This window comes from Odocoileus virginianus, chromosome 4 (genome assembly GCF_023699985.2).
Source record: "Odocoileus virginianus isolate 20LAN1187 ecotype Illinois chromosome 4, Ovbor_1.2, whole genome shotgun sequence".
NCBI classification, from domain to species: domain Eukaryota; kingdom Metazoa; phylum Chordata; class Mammalia; order Artiodactyla; family Cervidae; genus Odocoileus; species Odocoileus virginianus.
Window position 1 is genome coordinate 26,024,436 of NC_069677.1, and position 18,622 is coordinate 26,043,057.

The window sequence follows — 18,622 nt, forward strand, 5'->3', positions numbered from 1 at the left end:
TAGCTGGGGGAAAGTAAAAATGTAGTTTTAGAATGCGTTCCAACTTAAGTTGTTATCAATGACAAAGACTTTTGTTATATGTAAGCTTCATGGTAACCACAGGAAAACCTATACTAGATATACAAAAGATAGATAAATCTTAAAACACACCACAAAAGAAAACCATCAAATCACACAGGAAGAGAAAGTAACAGAAGAACTGCAATACAGCCTGAAAACAATGCACAAATGGCCAATTAGTATATACCTACCAATATGCAGAGTAGCTGAATAGATAAAAACAAATCCAAGACTAAGCTATATGCTGCCTACAAGTAATGCACTTAGATATAAGGACACACACTGACTGGAAGTGAAAGTGAAAGGACTGAAAAGATTCCTTGTAAATAGAAACCAAATGAAAGTTGTTTTGGCTATATTTACATGAGACAAACAGGCTGTAATAAATGACAAAGAAGGACGTTACATAATGATAAAGGGGTTAATCCAACAAAAGGATACAATATTTGTAAGCATTTATAAACCCAACATAGAAGTACTTAAATATATAAAGCAAACATTAAGACTTCTAGAAATAGCAATACAGTAATAGGATACTTCAATGTCCCATTTTCATCAATAAATACATCATCCAGAGAAATCAATTAGAAAAAAACCACCATTGTTTTTAAATGACATGTTAAACCAGATGAACTTAGACGTATATAGAACATTTCATCCAAAAGCAATAAAATATACATTGTTCTCAAGTGCACAGGAACATTCTCCAAGACAGATTTTAGGCCACAAATAAAGTCTTAATAAATCTGAGAAGAATGAAATCAAGGTTCTTTTTTTGAGTACATGGCATGAAACTAAAAATCAATTACAGAATAAACCTGGAAAATTTGCAAATATGTCAATTAAACAACACGCTACTGGACAATCAAAGGATCAAAGAAGAAATCAAGAGAAATAAAGGATTAAAAAAAGGATACTCTGAGGCAAACAAAAATGCAAATATACCAAAACTTAGGGAATACAGTTATTAGGAGGTTCATAGTGAGAAGTGCCTAGAAAGGAACTAGAAAAAGACGACTAAAGAACACTGTAATTAGTAGATGGAAGGAAATGGATTCAAAAGATAACAGAGAAGATCAAGAGCTGGATCTCTGAAAAGTAAACAAAATTGACAAACCTTTATCTAGACTCATGAAGAAAAATAAAGGACGCAAAATGAGAAATGTTAAGAGATGTCACAAGTGACACGACAAAAATACAAAGGATCATGAGATTATGAATGATAGTATGCCAACAAACTGACTAACCTAGAAGAAATGGATAAATTCCTAGAAACACATAGAATGAGTAGATCAATTGCTAGTAAGGAGATTAAATCAGCAATCCAAAACCTCCCAACAAAAACTCTAGGCCCAGATGACTTCACTAGTGAATTCTATCAAAATTTAAAGAATACCACATCTTCCTCTTTTACAATTTTTTTGGATGAGTAAGTGCTTCCAATTTTACAAGGTTAGCATCACCCTGGTACCAAAACCAGAAAAGGACACTGCAAGAAGAAAAATTACAGGCCAATATCCCTCATGAACATAGATACAAAATCCCTCAACAAAATACCAGCAAACAATTCAAGAATACATTAAAAGGGTCAGAAACCATGATCAAGTAGGGTTTATTGAAGGGATCCAAGGATGGTTCAACATTTGCAAATCAATAAATGTAATATACTATATTAACAAAATGGGGGATAAAAATCATACAACAATCTTGATAGAAGGAGAAAAAGCTGTTGACAAAATTCATTCATTTATGGTAAAATTCTCAACAAAGCAGGTATAGAGAAAATTCACCTCAGCATAAAAAAGGCCATTTGACATGTACACAGATAACATAACATGCTCAATGCTGAAAAGCTAAAAGCTTTCCCTGTAAGATCAGGAACAAGACAAGAATGTCCCCTCTTGCCACTTTTATTCAACATAGTATTGGAAGTCCTAAGCAGAGCAATTAATTAAGCAAGAAAAAGAAAAGGCATCCAACTCAGAAATAAGTATACCTTTGCAGATGACATATATACAGAAAACCATAAAAGTGCCACCAAAGACTTAAAACTAATAAATTCAGTAAAGTTTCAGGATATAAAATCAATATATAGAAATCTGTGTTGTTTTTATACATGATAACAGCTTTGAAAAAGGAAAATGAAAAAAATTCTTTCTGAAAGCATCAAAAAGAATAAAATATCTAGGAATAAATTTTAACCAAGGAAGCAAAAGACCTGTATACTGAAAACCATGACACTGAAGGATACTGAGGACGACACAAATAAATGGAAAGCTGCTTTGTGCTCATGAATTAGAAGATTACTGGTAAAATGTCTGTATTATCCAAAACAAATTACAGATGTATTGCAATCCTCATAAAAATTTCAACGGAAATTTTAACATAGAAAACAAACAATCCTAAAATTTGTATAGGACCATCAAAGACCTCAAATAGCCAAAGCCATCTTTAAGACAAAAGAACAAGGCTGGAGGCATCATGCTTCCTAAATTTCAAATATATCACAAAGCTCTAACAGAACAGTATGGTATTGGCATAAAAACATATATAGATCAATGGAACACAATAGAGAACCCAGAAATAAACCCATACACCTGTGGTCAATTAATTTAAAATGAAGGCATCTCTTAATAAATGGTACTGGGAAAACTGGACCAGAAACAAAAAAAATTACTCAAAATGATTTAAATTTAAGACTTAAAACCATAAAAGTCCTAGAAAAAAAATAGGTGGTAAACTCCTTGACATCAGTATTGGCACTGATGTTTGGATCTGATATAAAAAGTAAAGGCAACAAAATAAAAAAGTGGGACTACATCAAGCTAAAAAGCTTCACAGCAAAGGAAGTCATCAATACAACAAAAACATAACTGAATGGAAGAAAATAGCTGCAAATCATATTTCTGGCAAAGGGTTAATTAATAATGCAAAATTTATAAGGAACTCTTACAACTCAATAGCAAGAAAATAAACTCCAATTAAAAAAATGGGTAAAGGCTCTGAACAGACATTTTCCCAAAGAAGACATAAAAATGGTACATGAAAAGGTACTCAGCATCACTAATCATCGGGAAAATGCAAATCAAAACCACAGTGTCCCCTCACCCTGGTTGGAAAGGCTATTATCAAAAAATAACTACAGGTGAGGATGTGGAGAAAAGGGAACCCTGGTATACTGTTGGCGGGAATGTAAATTGGTGTAGCTTTTATGGAAAACAGTATAGACATTCTACCTATGATCCAGCAGTTCTACTTCTGGGTATTTATCCAAAGAAAACAAAAACATTAACTTGATAAGTCCACAACATAACCTCAGCTATGCAGATGACACCACCCTTATGGCAGAAAGTGAAGAACTAAAAAGTCTCTTGATGAAAGTGAGAGAGGAGAGTGAACAAGTTGGCTTAAAGCTCAACATTCAGAAAACTAAGATCATGGCATCTTGTCCCATCACTTCATGGCAAATAGGTGGGGAAACAGTGGCTGACTTTATTTTTGAGGGCTCCAAAATCACTGCAGATGGTGACTGCAGCCATGAAATTAAAAGACGCTTACTCCTTGGAAGGAAAGTTATGACCAACCTAGACAGCATATTAAAAAGCAGAGATATTACTTTGCCAACAAAGGTCCGTCTAGTCAAGGCTATGGTTTTTCCAGTAGTCATGTATGGATGTGAGAGTTGGACTATAAAGAAAGCTGAGCGCCGAAGAATTGATGCATTTGAACTGTGGTGTTGGAGAAGACTGTTCAGAATCCCTTGGACTGCAAGGAGATCCAACCAGTCCATTCTAAAGGAGATGAGTCCTGGGTGTTCATTGGAAGGACTGATGTTGAAGCTGAAACTCCAATACTTTGGCCATCTGATGCGAAGAGCTGACTCACTGGAAAAGACACTGATACTGGGAAAGATTGAGGGCAGGCGGAGAAGGGGACGACAAAGGATGAGATGGTTGGATGGCATCACTGACTTGATGGACATGGGTGGGGTGGACTTCCGGAGTTGGTAATGGACAGGGAGGCCTGGCATGCTATGGTTCATGGGGTCGTAGAGTTGGACACGACTGAGCAACTGAACTGAACCATGTTCACTGAAGCATTATTTACAACTTACAAGATGTGGAAACATGTTCAATAATAAATAGATAAAGGAAATATACATACATACAGAAAGGTGTGAAAGTGAAGTCACTCAGTCGTGTCCGACTCTTTGTGACCCTGTGGACTGTAGCCTACCAGGCTTCTCTATCCATGGGATTCTCCAGGCAAGAATACTGGAGTGGGTTACCATTTCCTTCTCCAGGGGATCTTCCCAATCCAGGGATCAAACCCGGGTCTCCCGCATTGGAGGCAGATGCTTTAACCTCTGAGCCACCAGGGAAGGCCACATAAAGGCATATTCGGCCGAAAAAAGAAATCCTGCCATTTGAGACAACATGATGGACTCGGCATTATGCTAAGTAAAATAAATCTGACAGAGAAAGACAAATATCATATGAGCCAACTTAAATATATGTAGAATCTTCAAAAAAAAAAATCCCAAGAAAACTGAATTCAGAGATTAGAGAAGATTGGTTACAGGTGGGGGCTTAAGAGTTGGGTGAAATGAATGAAGGGGGTCAAAAGGTACAAACTTTCAGTTACAGAGTAAGTCATGAGGATATAATGACAGTATGGTGACTAAATACTGTATTGCAAGTTTTAAAGTGCTAAGAGATCTTAAGAGTTCTCATCACAAGAAAAAATTTTGTAACTATCTTTGAGGAGGGATGTTAACTAGGCTTATTAACCATTTCACAATGTATACAAATATAAAATGATGTTGTACACCTGAAACTTATCTGTCAATTATATCTCAATTAAAAAAAAAAGAAACCAAAGAATGTATGGAAAATAACCCAGAAAGCAGAAATTATTTCAGACATATGGAGGTAAAGTCTTATGAACTAAATTGAAATATTTAAAATGGATAAACTCCTAGAAATATATAAAATGTATAGGAATAATTTGAATAGACTCATCAACTGTAAAAAGGGTATTAGAAATAGTAAAGACCTGTCCTCTCAAAAAACCTCAGGTCTAAATGTTTTTACTCTATCAAATTCTACCAAACTTTCAATAGCTGTTTTATGCAAGTTGTTTCAGAACCCAGAAAATGGGGAAGTGGAAAGCTTCCCATCTCATAAACAAAAAATCCATACCAAGAGAGTAAAAATTATAGGCCCATTTTGTTTATGTACACAGATGCAAAATCCTAAATAAAGCAATAGTTAAATGAATCCAACATAGCACTAAAAATAACAGATCATGAACAAGCAGAATTTGTGCCAATAAAGCAAGGATTACTTAATATCAGAAAAATTCATCAATATACTTCTCTACATTAGTAAAACATTTCATGATAATTTTAATTGAACCAGAACAATCACTTCATGAAGTTCAACACCTGTCTATAATTGGTAGTAAATTAGGACTAGAAGGAAACATTTTTAACAAGGGAAAAGCTATGCATTTGCAAACCTTACAGTACACGTCACAGTTAAACTTAGATGCATTCTCTTTAAGACAGGAAACAAGGTTAAGATATCCTTATTACCACAAATGTTTTAACACAGAATTGGAACACTATTAAGAAAAAGTGTAGGGAATGGAAGGAAAAAAACATATATTCTCCAAATGTTTAAAAATCAAAACACTTCTAAATAATCCAGGGGTCAAAAAAGAAATCATAAAGGAAATAAAACATTCTGATTTTGAATAACAACAAAAACAAAATCTGTGGGATGCATCTAAAGCAGTACATAGAGAAAAATGTATAGTTTTCATGTCTTTATTAAGATCAATTATCTAAGGTTCCAAAAAGCCAAAACAGAAGAGCAAATTAAAACCAAAATAGAAAGGGATAATAAAAATGAGAGCATAAAGCAATACAAATAAATAGATAAAATTAACAAAGCCAAAAGTTGGTTCTTTGAAATAAATCAATAAACTTGATTAAATCCCTAGCATGATTTGTCAGGTAAAAAAAAAATCAGGAAATAAGCTACCAATATAAAAAAGAAAAGCAGAAACACAATACAGATCCTAGAGTCATTAAAAAGATATTAAAAATATTCTGAATTATGTCAGAAATATTGGAAATTACATAAAATGGACAAATTCCTTAAAAGATACAACTTTTCAAAATTTTCACAAAGAAACAGAATGAATAATCCTGTATCTGTCATGATCCACAATATCTTCACTGAAATGCCCCCAAATCCCTCTTACTCTCGGTCTTATGACTTCAGTGGTAAATTCTTCAAAATATTAAGAGTTAAAAATAACATCAACCTTATAAACTCTTCCAACAAAGGGGAGGAAGGGACATTTCCCAAACTGTTGTGAGGCCAGTGTAATAACCCTAGTACCAAAACCTGACAGGGATGTTGTAAGAAAGTGAAATTACAGATCCATATCCTTCCATAAGCACAGATACAAAAGCCCTTAACACAATATTACCATATCAAACAGCAATATATAAAGGGGTAATACATCATAACCAAGTGAAATTTATCTCAGACCAAGTTGATTTAACATTGAAAATTAACCAGGATAGTTCACCATATTACCAAACTAAAACATAAAGAATCACATGATCATCTTGAAATGGAGGGAAAAAATGGAGAATTTTTGAAATTCAACACCTATTCATGGTTCTCAGCATATCTATTAAACACTGTACAGGAAATTCTAGCCAGTGCAATAAGGTGATAAAAGACATGAAAAGTGAAACAATTCTTAGATGACATAATTGTGTGTATCAAAATCAAAAAGGTTCTACACAAAAGTTAGAAAAATTGAATGAATTTCACAATGTTGTTAAGTTACAAAGTCAAAGGCACAAAATTAACTGCATTTGTGTAGAATAGTAATAAGTAACTGGAAGATTAATTTAAAAACAATTCTACTTACTGCTGCACCAAAATTCTTAAACATTTTAGGAGTTTGCCAGATTTCTACATTCTTGAAGACTACAAAACCTTCCTAAAAAGACCTAAGATAAATGGAGAGAGAGAACATGCTTATGAAATACAAGAGTCAATATTAAGATGTCAGTCCTTTAAAAAATGATCTAAAAATTCACAGCAATCAAAATCATATCAGGACTTTTAAAAAATTCATCAGCTGGTTCCAAAATTTATATAGAAATGCAAAGAACCTAGATAGGAGAGCTAAACTTACTACCAGATCTCAAAGTTAGGCAGAAAGCTATGGTAATCAAGACTGTGCTACTGGTATGAGGATAAATGACCAGAATAGAGTCCAGAAATAGACCCATATTTATACAGTTTTATATAGTTTTCAGTTTTTTGGCCACACTGTGCAGCTTGCGGGATTTTAGTTCTTAGATCAGGGACTGAACCCATGCCTCCTGCAGTGGAAGCTTGGAGCTCTAACCACTGGACTGCCAGGGAATTCCCCACTCAGTTAATTTTAAAGAGGCACCAAATGAATTCAGTGGAGACTGAGAACATTTTCAACCAATTAAGTAAACCAAACATATTTTTACAGGGTTGGGAGGAAGGAAGATATTCAATCCTTACATAAATGAATTTAAGATGGATCATGAATTTAAATATGAGACTGCTTTCAGAAGAAAACATAATTACCTTTATGAACTTGGGGTTGATAAGAATATTTTGGATAAGACACAAAAAACACATAACCAAAAAGGAAAAAAAAAGAACTTCATCAAAATAAAACACTCTGGCTCCTCAAATCACTCTGGCTCCTGTAATAAGAAAATATACAGGCAGAGCACAGACTGGAGAAAAATGCAAGTAATACATACATCTGACAAAGAACTTACATCCTTATGAAAAGGATTCCAACCATTCTGTAATGAGACAAGCAGCCTATTGAAAAAAATGGCCAAAGACATCAACAGATATTTCAGAAAAATATAAATTGCTAGTAAACATATAAAAAGGAGTTAAATGTCATTTGTTATGCAAATTAAAATCATGAGCTATAATAAAACTGAAACACATTATTGTACACAAATGCACATAAAATGGCACCCACAATCACTTGGGAAAACTTTTTGACAGTTTCTCATAAAATGAAACATAGACCTACCTTACGACCCAGCAATTCTACTTGTTATTTAATAGAAATAAAAACATGTCCATGAAGAATGTTCATAATAACTTTATTTATGATCACCCCGAACTGGAAATAACTCAGGTGTCCATAAACCAGAGAAAGGATAAATTGTGAGATGTTCACAAAAAGGAACACAACTGAGTAGCAAAAAAATACTCCACACTATGCAACAAGATGTATGAGTCTCACTGACATCGTAAACAAAGTAATATACAAAAGTGAAAATGTACAATTCCATTTATATGAAATTCAAGAACAGGTAAAGTTAGTCTATCTCAACAGAAAACAATGAAAAAAATGGTTGCTAAGGGCAGAAAGGGAGAGAAATTTCCTGCACACTTTGAGATGATGGAAAGGTTCTCTATCTGAGTTAGGATTACAGAGATACACATTTGTCAAAAGTGATAAAATGTAATCCTAAAGTCAGTGCACTTCACTGCCCACAGATTTTACTTGAATACAGACCATTTTACCTTAAAATCTGCTACTTCCAAAAACAGCTGTTCACAGATATGTGAATTCACTTCAATTGACTGAGTTGGCCAAAAAGTTTCTTCAGTTTTCTATGTAAAATAAGTCACATTTTTCATTTTCACCAAGAACTTCATTGAACAACAAATTCACCATTTCATTCCACTACATTTTGTCATTTTTCAGGCAACTTCAAAATTCCATCTTCCCAAAACTTATCTTTTTGAGCAAAGAACTGTTCCAGGTACCTTTTATAGTCTTTCAGAGTTAAAAAATTTTCCACTAAGAGGATTTTGTAAAGACAGAAATAAATGGACATCTCAGGTACAATATCTGGTGAATACAGCAGATGAATCAGAACCTCCCAGCCGAGCAGTAACAGCATTTGTCCAGTCATCAAAGTCAGTCAGTCTTGTGTTATCCTGATGGAAGATTATACATTTCCTGTTGACTGATTCTGGATGCTTTTTGTTGAGGGCTTCTTTCAGTTGTTCTATTGGGAGCAGTACATGTTGGAATTGTTTGGCTTTCTGGAAAAATCTCACAACAGAGGACTTCCTTCCAATCCCACCATAAGCATTCCAATCCCACCATCATTTTCTCTGGATGAAGACTGGCCTTTGGTGTGGTTGGTGGTGGTTCATCTTGCTTGCCCCATGATCTCTTCTTTCCACATTATTGTACAGTATCCACTTTTCACTGCCCGTCATAATTTGTTTTAAAAATGAAATGTTTTTGTTACGTCTCTACGTAGAGTATTACATGCAGAAATGTGGCCAAGAAGGTTTTTATTTTTCACTTGACTTGTGTGAAACCCAAACATCAAAGCAATGAACATAACCAAACTGGTGCAAATGCTTTTCAACTCTTGATTTGGATATTTGTAGTTTATTGGCTTTCTTCTGATGGTATATAACGCTGATCACAGTACCTTCTTCATACACCACACTTACCTTTTTTTTGCATTTCAGTTGCATTTTTGTCTTTCTTAAAATAATAAAGCATAAAAATAATAAAGCTGAAAATACTGCTTTTTCTTCCATCTTCAATATTAAAATGGTTACACAAAAATCCACCAATTTTGATTTTTTAAAATGCACATTTATATGACAACTGTCACAGTACAATCTAACAAAATTGTTTCAAATTAAGTTAAAGACAACTAATTTAAGTGCTACCAAAGCCAACTTAGGAAAAAACTGAATGAACCTTTTGGCCAACCCAATACAACAGCTTTGTTTTTGAGTCAAAATAAATACTCTTCAAAATAAAACTTCAATTGTTTTTGAATTCACTACATGTTCTGGTGAAATACTGCTCAAAAAATTTTACTTTCTTGCCCTATGTCTTAATCATTAGGAACATGATTCATTATGTTGTACAATAAACATTAAAGGCTGAATATCTTAAAGATAGTCTGAGTCCTCAATGCCTTTTAAAACAGATGCCTATTTCCAGCCATATGACCCAGCAATCCCACTTCTGGGCATACACACCAAGGAAACCAGATCTGAAAGAGACACATGCACCCCAATGTTCATCGCAGCACTGTTTATAATAGTCAGGACATGGAAGCAACCTAGATGCCCATCAGCAGACGAATGGATAAGGAAGCTGTGGTATATATACACCATGGAATATTACTCAGCCATTAAAAAGAATTCATTTGAATCAGTTCTAATGAGATGGATGAAACTGGAGCCCATTATACAGAGTGAAGTAAGCCAGAAAGATAAACACCAATACAGTATACTAACACATATATATGGAATTTACAAAGATGGTAACGATAACCCTATAAGCAAAACAGAAAAAGAGACACAGATGTACAGAACAGTCTTTTGGATTCTGTGGGAGCAGGAGGCAAGGGTGGGATGTTTCGAGAGAACAGCATTGAAACATGTATATTATCTAAGGTGAAACAGATCACCAGCCCAGGTTGGATGCATGAGACAAGTGCTCGGGCCTGGTGCACTGGGAAGACCCAGAGGGATCGGGTGGAGAGGGAGGTGGGAGGGGGGATCAGGATGGGGAATACATGTAAATCCATGGCTAATTCATTTCAATGTATGACAAAAACCACTACAATATTGTAAAGTAATTAGCCTCCAACTAATAAAAATAAATGGACAAAAAAATAAATAAATAAAACAGATACCTAGATAAATTGACTTGTCCAGGATCATGTTCTATCTAATTTCAGAAATAAAAAAATATATACATTGTCATTCCTTGCAAATACTAACACATGTACAAAAACAATAGCTTACCTTTTTAATAAACACCAATGAAATAATGTGTTTACAGTGATTGAGCATCATTAGGACAGTGGAATATTTCAGACATAAATATATACAGTATATTTTAATAAACACATTTCTTTTTCTTTTAAATTCTTAAATTTTTTGGCTACACCATGCAGCAAGTGGGATCTTAGATCCCTGACCAGGCATCAAGCCTGTGCTCCCTGCATTGGAAATGTTGGGAGTCTTAACCACTGAATGCCAAGGAAGTCCCAGAAAGCACATATTTTCTATTCATTGAAGGCATTTCCAAATTTACACTGGCTGGTTTTTCATGAATGATGCATTTGTAGTTGAAGTGTGTTGGTCTTTACAGTCTGTACATTTCAATCAGACAGCTTTCAGAAACTGTATTGATAATCTACAACTTGGGTAACAAAAGAACTGGATTTCTGAAAACTGCAGTTAGTGAAAGGCATATAATAACATTTCTTTACTGGAGAATAAATGCAGTAAAATTTAACTACAAAAACTTGGCAGTGCTGGTTTTGATGAGGAGAGGGAGGTTTAAAATGCATTTAAATAACAGAAAAAGACTTACTTATATAGGAAATTTTTTATTTAGTATAATTTCATAAACTTTAAAAAATTACTGAGCGCTGCACAACAGGTATGCTACATTTACTGACAATGAAGATAACAAGTTATATTAGATAGCCACAGTGTCTGAGGTCCAGAATTTTAAACTGTTACAATAGTATTTCCAACTATGTATTATTCATAAAAATCTAACAATCACCATTATTACAAACATATCATTAGTTATGATCTTTTGCAGTAATATCATTCAGGTTATTTCACATAAACAGCACTTTAATAATGTTCTGTTTTTATGAAAATAGAAGACATTTTAGATAGAAATAAAAGTGTCTCTAAAGGTGGGCCAAAAATAACAAAACATGTTTCATATAAGTCTTTGGTGTGTTAGTTTTATTAACACCTGCTTACACCCCAAATTGATCTTTAAAGGAAAAACACAAAACATGGGATGATTTTTCCCTTTTCTCCAGCCCCAATAGTTTTTCAGAGTAGTGTATTTTAAAAACTTTTGGTATAAATTGTAAATATTTTAGTGGTTGTGACTCCTGCCTATTAGATAGGAGGCTCAAGCTTATCACACAAGGCCAATTTCACAGTCTTATGCAGTAGAAATGACCCTGGTCGGAGAAAGGTATTCCCTAACTAGCTGATTTGACTCTCTTTAACCTACTCAGGACAGTGCCAGAGTTTGGATCAGGTCTGGGAAGCTGCTGGACATCAGAGAGATTAAGACCCAAGGAGGTGGTTAGTTAAGAGAAATTAAAACTTAATTCTCTCCTTTTTCCTTCTCAACCCCACAGCAAGCCTGGGTAGCTAGCTATAGTTCCCCTGGCCCACACTCCATTCCTTCCAGTGTGAGCCTCATGCTTGTTGAAAGTTGAGGCAAGATTGCTGAGTCACCTAAAGCAGCTGATGGGTAATTTTGGAAACTGACTTGGTGATTGCTACTATCTTCAGGGCTACAGCCTTAAGGCTAGGCAAACACAAGCAAGTGAAGCAAATAGATTTGAGACCAGTAACTAGCAATAACACATGTAGCATCATACCTGGTTTTGGCAGATAAGAGTAAGTTAATTATCAACATTGGTACTTTCCAAAGAATTTTAAAGAGATATGCAAGGAGGAAAATTTACAAATACTCATTATGCAGTAACAATTTTACAAAATGACTATCTAGCACACAGAACTATTGGAGGTTTGCAGACAACACTGTTACTTTCTTAAACAACAGAAAATCCTTTTCTTACAATTGCAAGAATTCCTTTAAAGGGAGTAGGTTTTGAACAACAGAGTAGGATAAGCATGTCAGCAGATGCTATTTTTCAGATACAAAGTTCCTAAATAACTTCAAATAGTGAATGCAGAAAATTGTATCAATCATACTTTAAGCACCATATAGGCTGGCTGAGTTCGTGCCTTGCTATAGTTGGTCAGAGACTGCTTGATGGCTTTGCAGTCCTTCCCTACTATTAGTAGTCAGTTAAATTGATGGCAAATAAACACCAAGGTAGATGCAATGCCCAGCTACCAAATGTCATTTTGTTATATGAACATTTTACAAGACATTCTAAGAGCAAGTTTGCCATTGTCATCCACTAATACTCTACTGAATATTTTCTGCAGTATTTCCTCTTCTGAAACATGAAGTGGTAAGGGTACACACTGTAAATTTTTATTATCCCTTTATAGTATTTCCAGAATAACAGCATTTTCCTAAACCCAATCTAAGGTAAAGATGGGCTATTTGCAAAAATTAATATTTAGGCTGAAATTTATAACCTAATATATCCTTGCATTATTGAAGCAGACAAATGTTATACTGGCAAGAAAACAGATTACCAGTGAACAAAGGTAAAGTCTTAATTGTATGATTCTTTCCCTACTAGCCCAATTCTAGAAGTCTTATATTCATGAAATGGGAAAGGGGTGGAAGGGTTGTGCAAAAAATAAATGTACAGAAAGGAATTACCATATTCAAAAAACTTTGGCAACCATTCCCATACAATTTTAAATGTATATGTACTCAATCATATGCTTAGGAACAGTTTTAAACTAATAATCATTTCCAAATTTTAAAACAACATTACTTTTTATGAAAACAAATGATAGCACTGGATCTACATGTTAAATTCAGGATGGAAATCAAGTACTGAACTGCAGTGAATTAATGGCAATCATACAAACCTTATTAATCATTTATAGCACTTAAATTTATTGCAGTCATTACCCCATATAATTTAGCATTTTAGAGTTTATTTCATTTACATTCTATAGCCATACCTTATAATGGGACACCGGGTAGACTTGACTTTACTGTGGTAGGCTGCTGTAACTTAGATAACATACTAACCTAAAAATAACAGGATTCTCATCTGAAATTCTTTATTCTAAGAGCTAGCTTACTGAAAGGCAAAAGCAGTTCTAAGCTAGTCACAAAAAAGAGGCTCTTCTCATTTTACTGATTTAATTATCCTAAAATTTTGATTCATATAATTAAAAGTATTTGCAATATTTGAATACTTTCCAAACTGTTTTTTATTGATATAGTTGGACTTCACAACAGCACTGTAAAATACTATAAACAAAGCCTTCAGATAGACAAGAAAAAGCAAACTGACATATATTAACCAGATTAAAGCATGCAAAAGATCCAATGATAAACACATTAAGTAATATGCAAATATGTCTAATTTACCCACTACAGGTTCTTTACATTGTCATGAAAATAATAAATATTAATTTGAAATTTGGTGAATGGACTTGATTCTTGATTTATATATGATATGGCATACCTTTTTGCATGTATATGGTTAACTTAACTGGTTGTGTTACAGTACACTGAAAGTTTGGAACTGATATATATTTATCTCTACTATCCATAGTGCAAGTAAATAATGGTTGGAAATGCATTCTCCTAATTTGTTCTGTGAACTTAGAAAGCACTAAAGAATTAACAAACATGGGTCACCGAGGGACCAAAATTCCTTACTATTCACATTAACTTTTCCCATGAAAAGCTTCAAATATAACTCTAATAAAAAAATAGAGTTTTCAAGGCAAACTTTTCAGCATAATTTACAGAAGCAGATTTAAATAGAAGACTCAATAACCAAGCTAATACTAAAAAATACAATTAACTAGGAATTAGCTCCCTTTTCTACCTTGATATTAAAATATAGTGGCCTTAGTAAAAGGCTGAAATGCCATTAGGAGTCCCATAAACACATGGGGAGAGCCCAGATAAAGAGATGAAAAATGTCTCTTTATTCACAAATTTTAACATGTTTAAATTAAGAGGGTGGCTGACATGGGTGCATGGTAACATTTTTTGTTTGTTTGCCATTATAACTCTGAGTGGGCATGAACTACTTCAGAGATTTCAGAAAGTAATTCCACAGAGGTAGTGTGGCCATTACCAGGATGCTCACACTCAATTTTAGGAAAGGAGTTGAAATGGCTCCCACAAAGTACTACTGCCCCTTTAACAAGTAGATGAGTCCATTGTGGAGAGGGTCAAGATGCTCCTGTCGTTGGTATAGAAAGGATCCGATGCACTCCATGATCTAAAGTAACAATAAGAGAAAAGTTTGGCTCACCAGGACCTATGTATCAATTGAGAAAAAAATTAACTCTAAAACTTAGGAGCAAAATGCAGTTTGAGTATTAAGCTAAGCACTGATTGATTCATTTTTAAAAGTTAAAGAGAAGTTCTTTTTACTAGCACTGAATGACCAAACATTATATTATACAAAAACTTGGGAAAATAATACTCTAGTCATCATATAAAAATATTAGCCAAAATTCACTAGTATTAAAACAATTTCTATAGGTAGTAAAGCATGAGACACTCTTAAAATCTTAACAATTCAGTAAGAAACAAATATGTTATTAAGTGTTATGCACATTTGGTTTTCCTGAAAAGCAACTAGGCTGTATTTGATATAACAAAAGCAAACAAACAAAAAGCCCAGTTACCGAAAGCTTTACAATGAAGTAATAGTATGTTCATATTATATTATTATTTCTTTTCAGCTATAAATTCTAAAGATTTTAGCATAATTAGCTTGAACAAAGTAGATGTTTTAATTCAACAGGTATCAAAGACACCTGGAAATCACTAGGATTTTCACTTAACTAAGAACAAATAATCCTCTACTGGTCTGTAAAAAGTTACCTACTATCTGTCTGAATGAAAAGACCATATGCAATTCATTATGTAGTAGTTTATTTGCAGCTGTACCAATTTCAGCTAAAAAACTTAAGAATGAAAATAGCCTGCCATGCTTAAAATAGCCTAACCTATTTCAAGGACAGTTTAGAATTACCAAGTTAAAGGTGGCTGTTCTTAGAAGACTTAACAATAAATATATTTTATATAACTTTTTCCAGGGTTCCCACTTTCCTTAAATAAAGATGTTAGAAGAAGAGAGTAGCATTTAAAATGGCTCAAATTCACTTTTCTCAAAAATCTCTTTCCTAGAGACTCTAAAGTTTGTATGCAGTTCCAGTTTAAATCGATTAAGTGAGCATAATCACAATGAAGTTTAGAAGCTAGAAAACTTTACAAAGTTGGCAAAGAGGAAGACAGATAAGCAACAACTATACCAGTGATTTACAGGTTCTCTAATTTTTACTAGTTTCCAGAAAACTTAAACAGTATCTACCCTCCCTTAAGAAGGGCTTGTTCACTACTGTCTCTCTAGTACCTAGAACTATTCCTGGTACATAGTAGGTACTCAGTATTTGTAAAATAAATGAATGAAATGGGAACATTTCCTGGTATTGAGGCAAGGAAAAGTATGCTCAGGCACAGATGACAAAACATAACCATAAACAACACTCCTAAACTGCCAGTATTTTGTACTAGTTTTTCCTATTTTTCAACCACTGCTTACATAAAAAATCCTCTCAGGTAAGCTGTCTTTCATTTTTGATCTTTTCAAAGCACATATGTGCATTTATATTGTTAATATCATATTTGACAGAACATTAAACCCGGAGTTATATATTAACTATTAACTCCTTTCTATTTAAAAGACAATTTTGATTAGGATAAGTAACTGCTGGTAAATTACATACAGAAAAGCATTTACTGCCGAAGCACAGACCTTCAGAGTTCAACATGGTATATCTTTTATAGAGCACCATGATGCTACCTTTGAAACGTAGCTTGCAATATGGCATATTTCTTTGACAACATCAATTAATAAAATTTAAGTAGAATAAAGGATGGTAAAACTTTATTAGTTTTATTAGAAATCTGTTATATGAAAGCACTAGTTGTATTCCTCAAGTAATTACCATTATCTCTTATGTTTAATGTTAATGGAACAAATATCCAAGGGATTCTACATCTTGTAATAGACGTTAATCTTGTCCTACTTTTTAAATTAGACATGAGAGATGTAGAATAGAAGCTGTTCCAGAATCAAACAGAGTGCCAAATGTACTTCACTAAAACAATTACATGTAAAAAACAAAAACAAATGGCTTTTCAAAGTTTAAATATAATGTTAATGGATCTACGGTAATTTTATATAGCCCTTAGAAAGGCACAAAGTGGTTTTGCATATTATATAATTTTATCCACTAAAAAAAAATAGAACAAATCTCAAAAGACTTTGTGGATTATTCATTTGAAGAAAACAGGGAGATAATGACAGTAGTAACCAATAACTTAACCGGAGATGCTGAACAAAATTGGAAAGCTATTTATAGTCTGTCAAATAAGATATTCACTACTGTTAAACATTTTATTACCAAAAAAAAAAAAAAACAAACAACTCTTACAAAAGAAAAAAGTGAGATACAACTTTAAGTGAAAAAAAGTACAAATGAGAACAGACACATTCAATAGAATATGCAGAAAGAAACTCCATATAATCCCTCAGGCAGGTTCAAAAGGAATAACGTAGTGAAAAAATGGCTATGTTAAGAGTAATAGGGCACATTACCTTAATAACTGATATCCAGAAAGTGGGAATATATGTAAAGCAGAAAAATATTCTGGGCTTATTTAAAACTAATTCTAATCTGTTTTAGTAGTTAGTGAAGACATTTATTGTCATTAAACAGAAATCTTGTGCTGAAAAGATATATAAAAAATTCTATACAAGTTCTATAGTAGTCTCTTAGTCTAATTCCCACCTTAGTTCTGTGCAGTAAACCTGTCTTAATAAGTAAAATAATATATATTAGGTCTTTCTGGAACTTCCTTTGGGAGACTCACTGACCTGGGTACATGACAGAACTATTTCTTATAATGCATTTTATAATACAATTTTGTAAGTCATACAAGTCCCAATAAATTCAGCTGCTCATAGTAATTCTTATATATGGAATAAAATGACTATAAAATAATGTCAGTGTTATGGAAATGTTCTTGATCACATTATAATCAACAAATGGGGACTGAAACCATATACATATTAAAAGAATTCTATTTATAAATGCAACTGTACCATAAAGAAATGGCCATAACTAAAGGCAAAGTGGGAGTGAACAAGTTTGCCAGTATAAGTTACCTGCATTCTAAGGTACAAGAATAATGTACCTTATAATAATAATAATATATAATCATTAAGAATAATAATAAGAAGAATGTCATGCTCTTCACTTTTAAAACATAAAGCCAACCAAATATTAAAAATTCTTTTATCAACAGATAAAAGCAGTGTTGCCTCCACCCTTGATTTCCTGCTCATGGGGTCTTTCCACACTTTTCCCCAGCATGGCACATATAGAAAGTGATCCTGCTCATGTGGCACGCTGTGGACAATGGAACTCACCATTCATCTGTGCCCATCTCTAACACATCATGGGCACGAGTGCACTGCTGTTCTCACTTTGGAACTTTAATATACATCATGGGCACGAGTGCACTGCTGCTCTCACTTTGGAACTTTAATATCATTCACTTAAAGAACACCAAAGTTTGAAACAATTTTCTATTTCTTAATATTCCCTAAATAATAGTATGTCTCTTGGGGAAATGTAGAAAGAGCTGAATCAATTTCACTTTTAAATAATTTAAGTGGTAAATATGGCATTTTTGTTATGATTCAAAAGCACAAGTCTAATTCAAGAAATACATTTGGAAA

General features: G+C 33.5%; 1 protein-coding gene across 5 annotated transcripts in view; it reads right to left on the reverse strand.

The window, feature by feature from the left end:
• Window positions 1-11,523: 11,523 nt before the first annotated feature.
• ATP11B (ATPase phospholipid transporting 11B (putative)) overlaps window positions 11,524-18,622 on the reverse strand; it is a 113,209-nt gene continuing 106,110 nt past the window's right edge. For 4 of the 5 annotated variants that reach the window (XM_020879895.2, XM_020879894.2, XM_020879900.2 and 1 more), the window contains one exon: window positions 11,524-15,085. In XM_020879895.2, coding sequence (XP_020735554.2) covers window positions 15,004-15,085 — 82 coding nt within the window. In that variant the 3' untranslated portion in view covers window positions 11,524-15,003. The remainder of the gene's footprint in view (window positions 15,086-18,622) is intronic. The other variant, XM_020879898.2, reaches the window with a different exon arrangement.